The sequence below is a fragment of the Pararge aegeria genome, chromosome 12 (genome assembly GCF_905163445.1).
Source record: "Pararge aegeria chromosome 12, ilParAegt1.1, whole genome shotgun sequence".
In the NCBI taxonomy this organism is placed as follows: Eukaryota; Metazoa; Arthropoda; class Insecta; order Lepidoptera; family Nymphalidae; genus Pararge; species Pararge aegeria.
Window position 1 is genome coordinate 18,826,526 of NC_053191.1, and position 16,475 is coordinate 18,843,000.

Below are 16,475 nucleotides of genomic sequence, written 5' to 3' on the forward strand. Positions count from 1 at the left end.
CATACCCTTTTGGTTCTATTATTGAGTTAAGAGGCAAAATGTTTTGATAAACGTTTTAGATGCCCGTGGCTTATGGTAGGTAGCAAGGTTTTATAATCAACCCAATCGAACGCTTTAGATAGATCTAAAAAAAACAAAGGTGTTCTGAAAACCGCCTCGGGCATCGTTAACATGTTTTATGAGTTTAGTGTCCTTGAAGCCATTAATCTCTAAGTGAAGAAGTTAACGTACATTATAGTATTTCAAAATTGTATTTAATATATAAGTAGTAATGTTAACAAGGAACTATTAAGAGCTGTGAAGATTAAACTAGATGTATTTTCGTTAATGTTATTTCGTATTATATGTTGTCAGATTTAAACAGTTTAGTACTTATGTTTAATTCAATTTGAGAAATCACTCAGTTTAACGCATTCTTTAAAAAATAAGCCGTCACTAATGATTGAATCACTTAGACACAATGACTTATGAAGGACCTTTTATAACTACGAAAAAAGTGTGCCTACCTAATAATGAAGTAGATACTTAAATAGTGACAGTGCATCCTATTTAAATTTTTCCCAATAATCATTGTAATCTAGACTAACAGATATGAAAAGAATATTGCTCCATTGTATTTCTGGGTGTTAAATAGTCGTTCGACAAGCTTTTGCACAACGGATGGCTCTTCAAAGCAAAGACTCGTCTTCAACATAGCCCCTTAATGCTCCTGATATCTTATTTGCAATAAGATGAGAGATTATTGCCAATGAGAATTGGGGGTGCCGCAAGGGTCTGTTATAAGTCCCACATCATACCTTTTATATACTTACTGCTGACATCCCCGTCTTGGAAAATGTATTTGCCACGAGATTTGCTAATGATGCTGAAATATTGTGCAATAACAAAGATCTAAGCACGGCATCAGCTATATCATAAAAATATAAAAGAAAATAAAAGAAATATAAATAGATTTTTTTATAGCCATATGTTTTGTTTACGAAAAATGACATTATTATGATTTAAACACTCATCTCCACGGTTTCCCGCGGAAAAGAAAAAGAAAGAGGAAGATTACATGCGCTATAATAATATGGTCCATCCAAGTGTGGTCAGACTTAATTTGGCTTGGCTAAGCAGTTTATGCCCTGGCTTTTTTCAAACAAAGGCGTCTGCATACATATATTACACATTTATTTTGAGGGTGGACGATCATACATTTATGCTAGTAAAATACATAGCCGCCCGGTTTAAAAATACGTAGGTACTAACTTATACACAGATTTTCTTGTCGGACTTTTTTTAACTTTAGTACTATGGTTTTAGTACACGGTTCAACAATTTCGACGCGAAAGTAGATTGCGAATTTAATTGAATTATAATATTATTACAAAGGAAATCTGAAAATTAATCGTTTATTTAAAAAAGGTTTGAAAATAATACCTATTCTTTTTTTTTATAGGAAGCTTAAGCTTATATAATATTATCTTCTTAATTGGTGAATCTTGAAATAAGTCGTATTCAGTTGATTCCCTTGTCACATTTTATTACAATATCATAAATACCATATCTTATAAATACTAATATATCATGAATTTTATATCAACTAAAAAACATTAATTTAATAGGCATCACTTTTATCAGACTCATTCCAAATATACATCTATTTTCATTTTTGTGAGCATTTGTTACTTTTTCACGTCACATTTGGTACTTACTGCACAGGAATGTAGCAGATTTACTAACCATTCATATAATATTATGATATTATATCATAATATTATATAAAAATCGGAAATTTTTGATTGGATGAACTATGTCAATGGATTGCCTATTTGGCTAGAAATCTACTACTAGTACTTAGTATTAGTACATGCGAACAAAAAAGCGGACGGTGTACCAAGTATTTTTTTTTATTAATTTTAGAAAATAATTGTTTCTTGCTTTTTACATAGTATTACATTTATTACATATTTTTCATAAATATTTCTTGCTTTTTAGATAGTATTACACTTATTAGAAATTTTTCAAAAATATTTTTCGATCTTAGATTGTGTAACTTTGAAGTCCGGTACGTTTTTTTTAAATGTAGAGTTGACTCTATTGGAAAGAATAATTTCATTCAAAATAAGTACGACAGGTAGCGACATCTACTGAAGTAAATTAAACTTGCATGATATTTTGGACATGGCAATTTTATTCTAACCATATTTCTACTCACCACTAGATGTCACTATTTACTAAAAAAAAATTGTCTATGATTTTTTTGTTTTCTTTTATAAAGTTCCACTCACGCGTGAGACTATTAAAATTAAAATCTAGCTTAAAGAGTAATTATAAACATTTTTTTAACCTAAACTCAACCTACTAGATGTCACTAATTACTGAAGAAATAAATAATTGTCTATGAATCAAAATGACAGTACATATTAATTGATATTTGCGCTAACTTCACACAATTACGGATACTAATTTTAAAACATGGCTTCTGTAAAGTTTGCTGTTGTTGATGTAAACGAATTTCTAGCTAAAAAACAGACCTCTGAGCCGGAGTTATCGGAGGATTGGGCTAAATTAGAGGAGCTTTACAACAAAAAGTAAGTTTTTGTCTACCTCAAAGTATAATTTTGTCTGAAATTGATAATTTACCATGTAATGTTTTGCAGGCTATGGCACCAACTTACATTAAAAGTACAAGAACTCGTGAAGCATCCGTCTCTACAAACCGGCGACAATCTTATACAGCTATACAGCAACTTCCTAACCACCTTCGAGAACAAGTAAGCGTAGTTTGCAAGTCAGCAGGCCATTTCATCTTTGTTTGAGAATTCGAACCTAGTGTTTTAGAACCTACAATAGTAATGTCATGCTTAAGAATTCAATTGCGAATCTTCGGTTGTAATTTCAATAAAAGTTTACTGCTAAGTCACATTCTCACTGCAGCTGCATGTCTAAGACTCGACCACTTTCCATGCACTCATGACTACTACATGTGATTATTTATATATACTAAAATCTAATTTCTTTACAGAATCAACCCACTGTCTCTTGTAGAGATCATAGCTGTGGTGGTGGCGCAGTACACAGACAAGAAAGATGCCATTGCCTTCCTGGAGAAGGTGGAGGCTAAGGTCAAGATGAATGATGAGGCCCTGGCCCTCTGTAAGGTACAAACTAAACAGAGCTCACCAAGTGGTTGCCTAGTGAAAGCAGTGAAAGTGGTTGGGACTTCAGTTTCACTTTTGGTGGGATGAGTTCTAATCACAGCATCTCCAATGTTTCTAAGTTATGGTCAAGTGATTTAAAATCACTTGCATTAAAGGTGTAGCCATGTTTTGGACTGCAGCCTCAAACCCTCTTAAAGTAAAAGTAGTAATGTCTACAAAAAAGTAATCAATATCCATTTGTGCATGATTGTTTTAGCCCAACAAACATTTTAGTAATTGATAATGAGCATGGGTTGAGTGGGTGCTGCAATGCACTGTCCTAGTTATGGCCACAATGCTCAATGACTTGGTAAACTGCTGACGTTGCAGTTCAGTAGGCCTAGGTAGTGTTGAACTATTGAATTTGTGGTGAGTTTTTTTGAGTTTGTTTGTGAATATCAGCACCCATGTAATGTGTCAAATTAAATAATGTGCTGGATTAGACAAGGGCTGGACTAATAGGAGTCTGCAAATAAGTAGTGAAACCTTAACCTAAGTTTTTTTTTTATTTCAGGTCCTACAAGGTCAGATATACCTTGAGCATCTTAATGACTTGGATGCCACAGAGAAGATTATAGAACAGCTGGAGAATACTCTAGAAGATGCAGATGGTGTCACCCCAGTGCACGGCAGATTCTACAAGCTTGCCTCTGAGTACTACAGGTATGTTTCAAATGCTGGCCTTTGAAATGTATATCTTTGTTAATATTTCTATTAATAATAATTAATAATTCCAGTTCTTATAAACAGGTGTTGTGTTGAGTTTGAGGAAGTGGAGACAACTTTCTGATATGTCCTTTTGGATTTTGTGTAACATTTTGTTGTTTTTGATTGGAGACCATTTACTTACATTTATCTCCTTTATTTATCATGTCAAGATATTGTGTGGATATACATATCATGTTTGTTTGTTTATTTCTTGCTTAATTCATTAAAAATGGTCAATAGTGAGCTACTGCTGAGATTCTTGCCAGCTTGAATAGGTATGATGGATGATTTTGAACAACTGCACTTTGATGTTCAGAAATTAAAGGTTTTGTGGATATAAATTGCAAATAATATTTTAAAAATATTTCCCTCGAAAACCCTAGCCGGGTGTCATGGCCGCACTCGTGAGATCGTCGGTTAATTAAAGCTTCTGCCTTCATAAGTGCTTGTTCCATAACTAAAGATTTTTCATTTTGGTATATAGATACCAGAACTGAGCAACCTTCACCTTATTGAAATAAAATTTCTTTGGCATTGACAGCATATATAAAAGAAATTTAATCATTTCTGTTATCTATGCTTTATAATAAGGCTGTAACTAGAAGATTTCTGTACATTTAATATATTTTGAAAAATTTGATCAGGGGGTTGCTTTATGATACCGAGTCCAAAACAGATTTTTATTTGTCTCTTTTATATATATATAGATTCATGTGCTTTACAAACATTATTTAAATGTTATGACATTCAAGTACCTATCTCAAATGAATAATAGGAACTCATCATAATTTATTATTTAAGAAATTATAGGTTTGTTGTAACTTTAATGCGAAAAAAACTTTTACTCTTTTTTTCGCTACTTTTCTTGAAAATACAGCAACTATTGTTGTACCGAAACGCGTCGTTGATTGAGGTCGAGAAGTATCCATCGATAGATCGAAACAAGTATATGTAGTGTAGCGGTTGTTTGTCGGCGTGCCGTGTGCAGGGTGCGCGGGCCCATGGCGCGCTACTACCGCGCGGCGCTGCGCTACGTGGGCTGCCTGGGCGGCGGCGCGGCGCTGCGGCCCGACGAGCGCCGCGAGTGCGCGCTGCGCCTGGCGCTGGCCGCCGTGCTGGCGCCCACCGTGTACGACCTGGGCGAGCTGGTGGGTGCACTTGCATATTACAGTCAGGCGTCACGCGTTGCTGTTTTGTTCCGTCACTGAATGATTCATCGCGAAATCTGAGAAACTATAAACCCTACAAACTTTAAATTTGTAAGGTAGTTCTTTCTAGGATGTAGGTGTCAGCTAAGAAACGGTTTTGAGAATGAGGAGTTTTCGCTTTAGGAAAAAAGGTTTTCTTTGAAACGTAGACATCATTCAATGTAAAAAGTGATTGGATGTTTATATGAAAGTTTTTGAAGTTGGAGACACAATCCGTTTTTAGGTGAATTATTATAAATAAATGCACGCACAACAGACAAGTTTTAAATGCGGTAACCAGCCCTGGGGAAGAAGTCAAACAGAGGGATGAGGTGGTCACATTTGGATGACAGCATACAGGATGAACGGATTCTTCTAATGAGCTAATCTTAACGAAATTATAATCAGGAATTATACACAGCCAAAAATATCTGCTTATATCACCCTGAAGTTACTACTAATATGCTTTTTTTATATGCAGAGATTTTAACAGTTTTTTTGTTTAAAGTTACAAACTTAATCTATTTATTTCTGTCTGATTGTGACGTGACAACGTATAATCGTGGAACTTATTTCGAAGTTTTACTGGAGATGGACGTAGGAGGTCCCGGGATTTTACTTAGTTTCCGGAAGTAGTCGCGGGCAACAGCGAGCTGTTTACACATTGAAGTACCCCGACCGCGCACGCTCGTGCTTGCAGCTGGCGCACCCCATCCTGGAGTCGCTGCAGGGCTCGCCGGACGCGTGGGCGTGCGAGCTGCTGCGCGCCGTGGCGGCGGGCGACGTGCTCGCCTTCGAGCGCATTCGGTGAGTGGCGCTCGTTTGCACTCTAAGGTATAATATTTTACTGTGTTGGCCAGTCAAATATTATCATTTTTTAAATTCTTATACCAAAATTTATGACCTACAACTCTGGCCAGTAAACACATTTGAACTGTTTTTCTGTTTATTTGCATATCCTTATATTTTCTACTAAACTTTCGAAATTATAGTCCTAAACCACAAATACATCTACTTGGCAACAACATACTTACTATATTTTATTTATTTATTTATTTATTAGGTTCACCAACAGATTATACACTGAAACAAGCTTAGGAACTACAAAATTGAGAAACATAAAGTTGTAGTGTGTATATGAGAAATTTATAAACAAATGACCATTTCCAAAAGGGAATGGTCCTTTGTTTTATCTTCTAATTGATTTTTTAAGTAACAAAATGACCATTTAAAAAGTAAGTGTCCATGAAATCTCGTAGCTTAAAATATTTTCGCCATGAGATTGTAGTCACGTGTTCTCGTGAGAGCTAACGCGTCGCCCGCAGAGCGCAGGCGCCGCACCAGGAGCTGCACCGCGCGGACCGCCAGCTGCGCCAGAAGATCGCCATCCTGTGCCTCATGGAGGTGAGTGCGAGCCACGACGCGGAACCCACTGATACACTCATCTATAAAGCTGAAGAGTTTGTTTGCTTGGCACGATGATCTCGGAAACTACTGGTCTCATTTGAAAAATTACTTCAGTGTTGAGGGTTTTTCCCCTTTGGGAGCTTGCGATGCGTAATCTTTCGATAAAATCATGCATGACAAAGTTGTTCCACTTCAAAAGTTCTAAAAAAAAGGGTGCGACAGCATATGTTTATCTTTTAAGACTGACCTATGCGCGGTCGAAGTCGTGAGGGACCGACAAAAATGAAGATTTTATTCAGATTATTGCGTAACTTAAATAATATCCTCGGCGACTGGAACTGTTTGTCTAACGACAAAGGCCTCTTGCAACTTTTTTATTCATGTCTCTCTATCTTCTTTCCATTCGCATATTAGGAACGTTGCAGTAGACGATCACCCGATTTCAAAATGGCAAACGAAATGTGAAGCTATATAGTGTGTTTTCGTATCTGGAGTATTAATTTAAGCCAGAGCCTTGACAAAAAGAACAAGTTTGCCGTGTCCGCAACTACTTCCATTGGTGAATGCAAACTATGTAAATGTAAAACTTCGTCACCATCGGTTTAGCTTTGAAGTACCATCATAGTCTTAAACATATTGTTCCTAAATGTGTCCAATTGTATCTAGATAATGCAGTGGTGACAAGCAATCAATTGTGCATTAATAATATAAATTTATTATGCAAGCACATCGGCCAACAAAACCGGTTTGCATATCCGGTTCGAAGGACCAATGCGTACGATGCTGCAGATGGCGTTCAACCGCACGTCGGCGCAGCGCCGCCTGTCGTTCGGCGAGATCGCGCGGGAGGCGCGCGTGCCGCCCGCAGACGTGGAGCTGCTGGTCATGAAGGCGCTCGCCGACAAGCTCATCCGCGGGCACATCGACCAGGTACGACTCATTCGAGGCAAACAAATCGGGCCCATTTCTTTTCCACTCGTGGTCTTTTCGCTAAACATTTTAGTGGGCGCCTCAGATATTGTGTTTAAGAAAAATGTCCGTGGTGCAGGTCAGCGAGACGGTGACGGTGACGTGGGTGCGCGCGCGCGCGCTGGGCCGCGCGGGCGCGGGCGCGCTGGCGCGGCGCCTGGACGCGTGGTGCGCCGCCGCCGACGGCGCCGCCGCCCTGCTGCACAGCACGGCGCCCGACCTGCTCACGCTGTAGCCGCGACTCCGCGCGGGCTCCTAATCACGACGTAAACATCTGCACCAACTACGGTCGTGTCTTTTGGCATGCCCCTACACTGAACGGGACCCCACTTTAGGAGAACGTCGGTAGGTCAGAGTGCCGAGTGTGAGTTTTTTCACCTATGTTTACATATTCGATCGCGTGAAAGTGAACTACGAAAGATACTGTAACTAGATGTCGCTCTCTGGAAAATCCTAGAAAATCTTACACGTGGCACTCTGTTGCTAAGCTGCTAAACGTGAAAATTAAGGCGTAAATATTAGCACAGTGTCTGTAGGCGTAATCATGCCTTGCAAAGACGTTTCTCAAATTACATGAGAATGTTGGTAGATCAGGTCCTAATTTAATTAAAAACTGTAGAACTGTTTGGAGGGAAGAACTATATTCCTTACAACCTACAGGTTGTAAGGAATATAGTTCTTCGTTGTTCTCCTACGAGGTGGGGTCCACTTTCCTGAGGGGCACATGCAAGACAATTATTTTGTTAGTATGATGCGATGCAAATTACCACACTGCTGTATCAAATGTTTTGAAATACATTAAAATAATTGGTTTTTGCTTGCAGATTATGATATGAGAAAACATGCAGGATCAAGAACTTAGAAATGAAGTGTTAATATCAAGAGGCAGACACAAGCCAAGGTTACTTACTGAATATGGACATTGAACAATAAGTGACTTTGACTCATTTGTTATAGCTGTATCATTTATGATGTATGTCTGAAATTAATAAACAAATTACAATTTTAGTCTTAAATTTTTTTTAGCAATAATATTCTGTCCTGTCTACAGTAATATCCATAACTTCGCCAAAGCCTCTTAAAAGTAAATAAAACTTCGATTTATCGCCCCCGAAACCCCCTGTATACTAAATTTCATGAACATTGTTGGAGCCGATTCCAAGATTTCAATTATATATATACAAGAATTGCTCGTTTAAAGATATAAGATATGTACATTAGAATGCGAATATATTAAATTTGAAATTATCTATTTGTTTTTTACTTTAATTAACTTTGAAAAAACCTCTGTAACAATGTTGATGAAATTTGGCCCATAACATAGCTTGCATCATGGAGATGGACATACAATATCTTCAGCTGCAAAAAAAAATCCATTGGTTTTTTAAAAATCAATTTTAAGTCACTGGCAACCACTGCTGGCATTCTATTTAGAAACTGGTTAAAAACCAGGTTATTATCTTCATCTTGGTGTTGTTGCTTATAACAAATTAAATAACACAGAAACGTTGTCGCCACTGAAAGTAAAAATGCTATTCAATAACAATAGTCTTATCTGTTATCCTGTGTTCAGGCTACGTCACCAGATCAACATGCGTAGTGTGCATATTCTATAACCATGGTCAGAATTACATTTACACCAAATGCATGTATCTAGCACCTGGTAATAGCAGCTTATAACTTATATCATCAAAATTATATGGAGTTTTAATAGACAATACTCTCATAGCAGACATGCCTCGAAAAGACTACAACATAGAAGCAGGTACAAGTTTTGAAGACTGCTCTTAGTCTCAGTTACTAGTTCCGAACAAAATAGCTGACCTTGTTTTTATAGTGCTTAAATTATAAAACAGAAAAATGAACTAAGTTATCCCATCTACGCAATAAATAAATAGGTATACCATATAGCGTGGCTAATACTAAATACTACATATTAAATACTAAAGTCAATGGTCTTATATTGCTGTAAAGCAAGTCACACCCTTAAAATGGCTTCATTTAGATGTTTTTTTTTAGTTTTTCATAAATCAGAAATTAATATTCCATACGCAAAGCTAAGGAAGGCTATAATATATACCACATATAGAGTTTTGTATTAATTGTATAAAAAATAGAAGGAGTAAACTCCTTGCTGGATCATCTAACTAACGCACCCTTTTAGAAAATTCCAGACATGACTGAAAAAACATGCTGTACAAACAAATGAATTCACAAACAAAAGTACTTACAAACTCAAAAAAACTCAAATATTTTCAGAAAATAAGTAGGTAGTATTAAAAGTAATACGTAACCTTACCTGTAAAATTGAAAAATATGATCATTCCACTGTCACACGGTGTTTTGTGCACCGAATTTTTATTAATCACTAGCGTACCCAACCCGCTTCTCCGGGCTAGATTTTGCTTTATTTTATTTAAACAATAAACTTACATCATTAAATTTTAATAAAAGCTGTATTTGACAGTTCGACAGTTCAAAAATAGGAGTGCTCCGATCGTCACCAAACTTTACAGGATTACTCGCCAGGTCAATCCGGAGATTTCCTGAAAGTTTCATTGAAATCGGTCCAGCCGGTTCGGAGTCTATACGGAACATACCCACACACTTTCTCTTTTATATATATGATTGTTCTTAGACCGAATCACAATAAGTTAAAAATTCTCATACTTTAAATTTAAATTAAACAAAAGCAATGAGAGTAGTTGCAAACAACGAAGTACTGCTTATCAATAATTTATATTAACCGCCAAACCAGTGCAACTTTAAAGACTAAGGAATAAAAATGGTTTTCGTCCTACAGACTAAAATTAATATGACAGTTGATAGTTATTTTTAAGTGATGCCAGCTAACAATTTTTACATCGATTTTAAATCGATATTTTTAATTGTCAAATAACTAGTGTTTCGTCAAGTTTCCCGGAAGATCAATATTTTTGTTGTTATAATGTAGGTGATAACAAAAAAAACACAATGTGGCAAGAAAAAACATTACAAGTTAAACGTCATTGCTTTGAAGTGCCATGTTAGACAAGTTTATACCTACTTGTAATGGCGTCCGCGTGACGGATGGTTGCTTGCCGTCAAAATGCATTCGCGATACTTTGAAAATATCAAAAAAATCTAAGGTGTGTTTAAATTTATGTGTAACGAGATATTTATAGTGAGTATATTTCAGCTTTTTGGTGTAATTGCACATAATTACGTAATGCTTTATGTTTTTATTGAGCCGCTGATACTATCCCCCATCTCGCTCGTTTGTTATGAATCTTTCCTGCCATTATTTACAATCGACGATGTATATGCGTCTCTTTTGCTCACAGTTTTCTTGCAATAGAGTTTTCATTTTTATGTGTCCGCGCGACTGAGACCGCGGGAGGAAAGTAGGGTCCGATGGAAAAATATGAACAATTTCATGCTCTTAAAATTATTGATTTTTCATGGTTAAAAAACATCAGACGCCGCTAATTGCATACGTGATGTGGTTCCGCGCGGTCGCTCACTCGTGTGAGTATATATCTATTTTAGTATATTTCCCATATTAGAGGTTGTGGACGTGAAAAGTCACATTTTTCAGCAAATGATAGACGACCATTTCGCTCATTCGCGCTGATCGCTGCGGGTCGGACCTCATCAGCATCCAAACATAGCTTTGAGTAATTGTTTAAATATTGATTTTCATTGGGGGTTTGCATGTGTGAGTCAAGCGCTCATGCACGAATGTTTATAACATTAGTTGGGGCCTGCGATATACTATTTTGGGATCGGCCAAATGTTGGCTTTGTGCTCATGTTTTAACCATTATGCTTTCGTGTAGCGCCCAAGAGTGGATGGAATTATTTGTTATTCCGATTCCAAAGGATATTTTAGTGCTTTGTGTGTTGTTGTTATTGTTCATGGATGTGTCAATATTTTTGAGTGTACTGTGGATGCATATCTGCGGTGAGTCTATAGGAAATTGGAGGTTACGTTTTTTTTTTTGGATTTTTGCACTTTATCGGTCAATCTTAAAAATCTCATGTTTACAGTGCTATGGAGCGTAACAGTGCGATAAGATATTACACATTTCTTATAAGAGGCCCTGAATATTTCATGGGTCTTAACATCTCGACGTTAAGCAATAATTTTCAAGACAAAACCTGACATTCAGGTAGAGCTGTATCAATAAAACCCTTGAAAAAGATAAGCGTTCAATGTTAGTCGTCGCTCATTAGCAACATTCAATAAATCACAGATATGCCTGCCGTTGGTTGGATATTTGCATGATTCACCAATCTCGAGCATTCAACCATGCAGGAACATCTTTAGGAAAATATACGTAATCTTGTCTTGACATAGGTGTAAAGAATTTCCTTATAAATATTATTACCGTCCGACCAAGGTAGAAAATTAGAACGGTTATTTTATGATAAATTAAAAATAAGTATTTTACGAAAATACATTTATTATTATTGTAGTAATAGACTAAGGTTGTTAGTTGTTCAAAATCACGTGTAACTTTGTTTATCTAGCGTTGCATTGCGAACGGATCGCATTATGTTTCAAGCAGCTTTGGACGTTACGATTGCATAATTTTATTTGATTAAATCTTTAAAATGAGGAACCCTTTTTTTTTTCAAAATATTAATAAAATTTGGTTTTTTAGCACATTGTTTTTTCAAAAATTACTAAAACTGTGTATCTTCTATGTATTAGTAGGTAAAGATAAAAGACATTCGTCAACGTCTTTTTGGAATAGTGTACAACTCCATTGTAAAAGAGAAAGGACCAGGCAAGATTGAAAAACGAATTTCATGGCATAATTCAGTGAGATCAGCTCACATTCTAAACAAAGTAAGGACTACCAATGCGTTCACGAATGTGATAAAAAAATTAACGACTAAAACATCCAAACTTTTGATGAATGAAAATTAAAAATGAATTTCTAAAATTATTATTCATTTCTGTCAATTGTGATTTTTACAATAAAGAATTGCATAATATAACATAACTAGACATAGATGAATACAAATGCATTAGTTGCGCGGTTTTCTGTTTCGTTTTACATCTTTGAAAATCTTCATCAGAAATTTAAGAAATCTATAATGAGTTGGTAATTCTTTATAAGTGCAAATAAAAAATCGAAATCTTTCCAGATTTGATTTAAGAAAAAAATCATATTCGTTCATATAAAAAAATTAAGTGAAAGAGGTTATTTTGTTATCCTAAAAAGAGTAAAAAGATGTTTCGTCTTTTAGATATTTGATTATAGATAATTGTTAAGAGTGATATCATGGTATCTGTTTTCCCACAATTGTTTCATGAGGTCATTTAACAAGAACGGTTCCGCAATGACACTGTTCTACGAAAGAGCTTTCCAGATTGTTGGCCTCAAAAGTATCCAAATATAAACGATACCTATAGATCGGTGTGGCGTAGTGTGTAGGACAGACCCCCGCGCGGACTATTTCGGTCGCGCCCCTAGGGTCGTTGGCCGATGCCCTGCCAGACCCCCCCGCTAGGGCGTTTTTTTTGCTTATCTTTATGAAGATAGCGCTCCCTTCTGATGTTTCGAGAGTTTATTTGTACTGTCTGCTTAAAAGGTTAGATGTCTATTGAATCACTGAATCGTTTCAACGACTCGCTTGGGAGTATTCTTATATATTTCTTTATTCACTCCAGACAGAGCACCAAGTGAAAGTGATTTATTTCATTATTTTAGTCTTACGTTACAACTTTTATAACGTTTTCTTAAAAATAAAGCGAAAATACTTTGAACATCGTTTCATATTATCCAGACCTATCGCAAGGGTCAGGACATCCCTCGTTTTAGGTCGCCAGAAAGGTATTGATTTCTATGTTCAGAAGGCGCCTTTTTATTTCTAACTTTTACGTGAGGGGAGTTTTCAACCTACCGTTGCCTCACCCTACCTTGAAGAGAAAGTTATTTAATTACTTTAAAAATAGAATAATAAAAGTACTTATGGTGGTGGTGTATGTCGTTCGTCGATTCGATTTCAATTACACGACGAACATGTCAGTCGACTTTAAATCAAATACGAAACGTTTTCGAGACACAATCGGTGACAAACTATTTATATCAATTCAATATTATTAAACGCTAATTTTATAATTGAAAATGATATTGAAATATCGATATTGTAAAACAAGCTGGTTAAATCGATTAAGATAACCTATAAGTTCTTCACTACTTCTTAGTTTTTTCCAAATTACCTTTTGTGTAAAATAGGGTGCAGTATCGAGTCAGATTACCCGAATGGAATTGATTTGTCCATTATACAGCTCAAGCAACAGCTTAGCTATGAGAAGGCTTCTGGATTCGGGATAACTAGTTCCTTTAAAAATGTCAAGTTGTTAGGGATTACATATCTAGCTGTAAAGCCAACAAGAGGGACATGCCGTGGTGGTTTTAGCCCCGCATAACCTCCCTCCTGCCCAAGGGTCGGAGGTAGCTATAAAGCTTTTCCACCACGCCAAAAAATTAAAAGGGACTATATACCTACATCCACTGACCGATACTACCCTGATATGCTTACTAAAGTATAATAGAGGTCAGTGTCTCCACCTTTCGAGAGCCGGAAATTAATAATTATTGGATGAAGTCTGTGGTTCAGTAGAGTGCTAGGACATCCAATCAAGATGTGTTTGTATCATCTTTGCCTATTGCATTTGCGTATTGAAAGGCGTAGAGGTGCCGGAGTTGTAGCCCCCGGCACGGTTACCTGTCTCGTATGTGAGCATTGTTTCATGCATGTATTGAGTTCATTATATTCTCTTTATGTGCCTTACCATATGTATATTATACGCAGACCACACGGAAAGTTGAAAAAAAACAATAATATCATATAATATTAGGAGCCCTGCCCTCTCTCCATTATTGAATAGCATGCCATAGTGTTTTTTAATGTCTGTTCCTCTTTGAGCATTCCGAATTCACAAATTTCTCTGACTTTATATAATATTCGATTGACTTTTTGGTGGAGTCAGCTAGAGCGCTGCCGTCATGGAAACCGTCCTTAAAAGCAACCGGTAAATAAAGGCTTATATAACAATTGACAGTCGAGTAGAAATGACAGGCGCCTTCGATGATATAAGAGCTCTCTATGGGTGCTATACATGCTGTTGGACCTCATCTTCTGTGATAACGACCAACAGCATTCAAACATTATTAAGCTCAAGTACGGTGTTTCTGATCTTTCGATTGAGTTAGAGGTATCCATCAGCTAGTGTAACTACAGCTCGCTGATGTCTAAACGTCCGTGTAAGACTATATTTGAACTTGAATCATGTAAATGGCTCAACGTTTCCGGATCTGTTTATCTGCTTCTATCCTTAACCGCATAGCACTCACGCTATCTTCACGTTCTCATTTGTGCAAATCATCAATGAGATTGCTTCGACCACGTTTAAACTCATTAACCAGTTATAGACGGTGGCACGAGATGGGGATTCACAATGAAATGCCAATCGAAATGCATCTTACCTTATTTTTTACTAGCTGTTGCTCGCGACTTCGTCTGCATTTGATTTTTATTTTTGCTGTGGCATTCAATTAAGTTGTAGTTCTAAAAAAAGCCTTATTAGTATTAAGTCTTAAGTTTTGCTGCCGAGGAGTTCTGTCCTCTATCTCCAATCACATTCGTCAGATCTACACGAAATTTGGGCAAAATTAAACAGATATTATAACCTCTAAAGTACAAAAGTAATTATTTAAATCGGTTATCATTTGACGGCGTTATGGAGTAAAATCGTCAAACACATTCGTCCCCTCTCCCAAAAGAACTGAGCTTAAATTCGGGATAAACAGCATCCTATATTATTTCTAATACCTTCAGGAATAAAGTGTACAAAGTTTCGTGATGATCCGTTTAGTAGTTTTTGCGTGAAAGCGTAAGAAATAAACTTGCATTCACATTTATAATATTAAGTAAAGTAGGGATAGGGATTATTTTTAGTTTATATCGCAATGAAAATCGTTATAACTAAGAGTAATTTTGCTCTGGTCGAATACAGCAAAACATAATCGCTAACTTTTCGTGCTGGTCCAAGTAAATACTTTCAGTGTGCTGTGTGACCCTTATAGATTTGCAAGAGCATATAAAATAATTAATTCAGTGTAATAAAACGTTATAAGATGACAAAGTATTAAGTAGTACGTAACGAAGTATTTTCTTTTGCAGGTTCCATAACGACACCGACACTCTTGCAAGTTTCAGTATTCTAAAAAATAGTCTAGTCGTACAGTTTCTACTTGAATATAAAAAAATATTATACTTATTATATCAGTACTTAAAACTATTTTAGTAAAGGATCTGTGATAAAAACCTTTTTGGTGGACTTTATAGAAGTGTGCAATTTTTTTTTTTTACAAAAAAAGGACTAATTAGGGTTTGGCCAAAGAATACTTATAATGTATTTTAGTAGGTAATTAATATTAGTGATGCAAGATGGCGCTGCCCCCGCAACAGTTCTGCGTGCGCTGGAACTCCTACCACACCAACCTGCAGGTGAGCCGACCTCAGTTATATACCCACTGGCTACCTCATATTATTTTTTTTGTCAACAGTACGCAAAACTGTATCTTAACCTATATATTTTTAATCGGAGATCGAAAACTGTTTGTTCAATCAGAACTGTCTGAAAATTATTTTTTGTTTGAGGCGTATACTTCCCATGTCCCATTTTCATTACGTCAAGATCTGTTAAAGGGATCCTGGAGAAATTCAGGAAACTCTTCAAATATTATTCGGGCACCTTTAAAATAACTTATGCATTTGCTATCGAAATGCACCATTTGGTCAAGTAAAACTGATGAGGAAGATCACGGATGGCCACGAGAACTACACAATATTAAGTATTACACTGATTGCGTTTCGATTATAGTATACTAGATTCGCCCTGCGGCTTCGCCCGCTTAATTTTGGGAGGCAGCATACCGTTACATAGTCTGCACCTATAGTCATATATATGAGATTTTGAGATTTTTTCGCAAACATTTTTGTGTCTTACGTATTTTTTT

General features: G+C 36.4%; 2 protein-coding genes across 7 annotated transcripts in view; both read left to right on the forward strand.

Moving 5' to 3' along the window:
* Positions 1 to 2,398: 2,398 nt before the first annotated feature.
* On the forward strand, positions 2,399 to 8,464 carry LOC120628208 (26S proteasome non-ATPase regulatory subunit 13). 2 transcript variants are annotated; one of them, XR_005658955.1, is made up of 10 exons: positions 2,399 to 2,576; positions 2,646 to 2,759; positions 3,011 to 3,146; positions 3,700 to 3,848; positions 4,882 to 5,041; positions 5,781 to 5,887; positions 6,406 to 6,484; positions 7,277 to 7,417; positions 7,536 to 7,801; positions 8,281 to 8,464. XR_005658955.1 is itself a non-coding variant. In XM_039896461.1 (10 exons), exons 1-9 carry the CDS (start codon positions 2,461 to 2,463, stop codon positions 7,689 to 7,691), a joined length of 1,158 nt encoding a protein of 385 aa, XP_039752395.1. In that variant the 5' UTR covers positions 2,400 to 2,460; the 3' UTR covers positions 7,692 to 7,722; positions 8,281 to 8,464. The 2 variants fall into 2 exon arrangements, 1 of the variants encoding a protein (XP_039752395.1); XM_039896461.1 differs by having other exon boundaries at positions 2,400 to 2,576; positions 7,536 to 7,722.
* A 2,051-nt stretch (positions 8,465 to 10,515) lies between these two features.
* Positions 10,516 to 16,475, forward strand: part of LOC120628272 (protein bric-a-brac 2-like) — a 32,368-nt gene continuing 26,408 nt past the window's right edge. Inside the window, exons 1-2 of one of the 5 annotated variants that reach the window (XM_039896560.1) lie at positions 10,516 to 10,619; positions 15,637 to 15,963. In XM_039896560.1, coding sequence (XP_039752494.1) covers positions 15,904 to 15,963 — 60 coding nt within the window. In that variant the 5' untranslated portion in view covers positions 10,516 to 10,619; positions 15,637 to 15,903. Of the gene's footprint in view, positions 10,620 to 10,826; positions 10,964 to 11,001; positions 11,113 to 11,134; positions 11,399 to 15,636; positions 15,964 to 16,475 lie in introns of those variants that run through there. The other 4 variants (XM_039896563.1, XM_039896561.1, XM_039896564.1 and 1 more) reach the window with 4 other exon arrangements.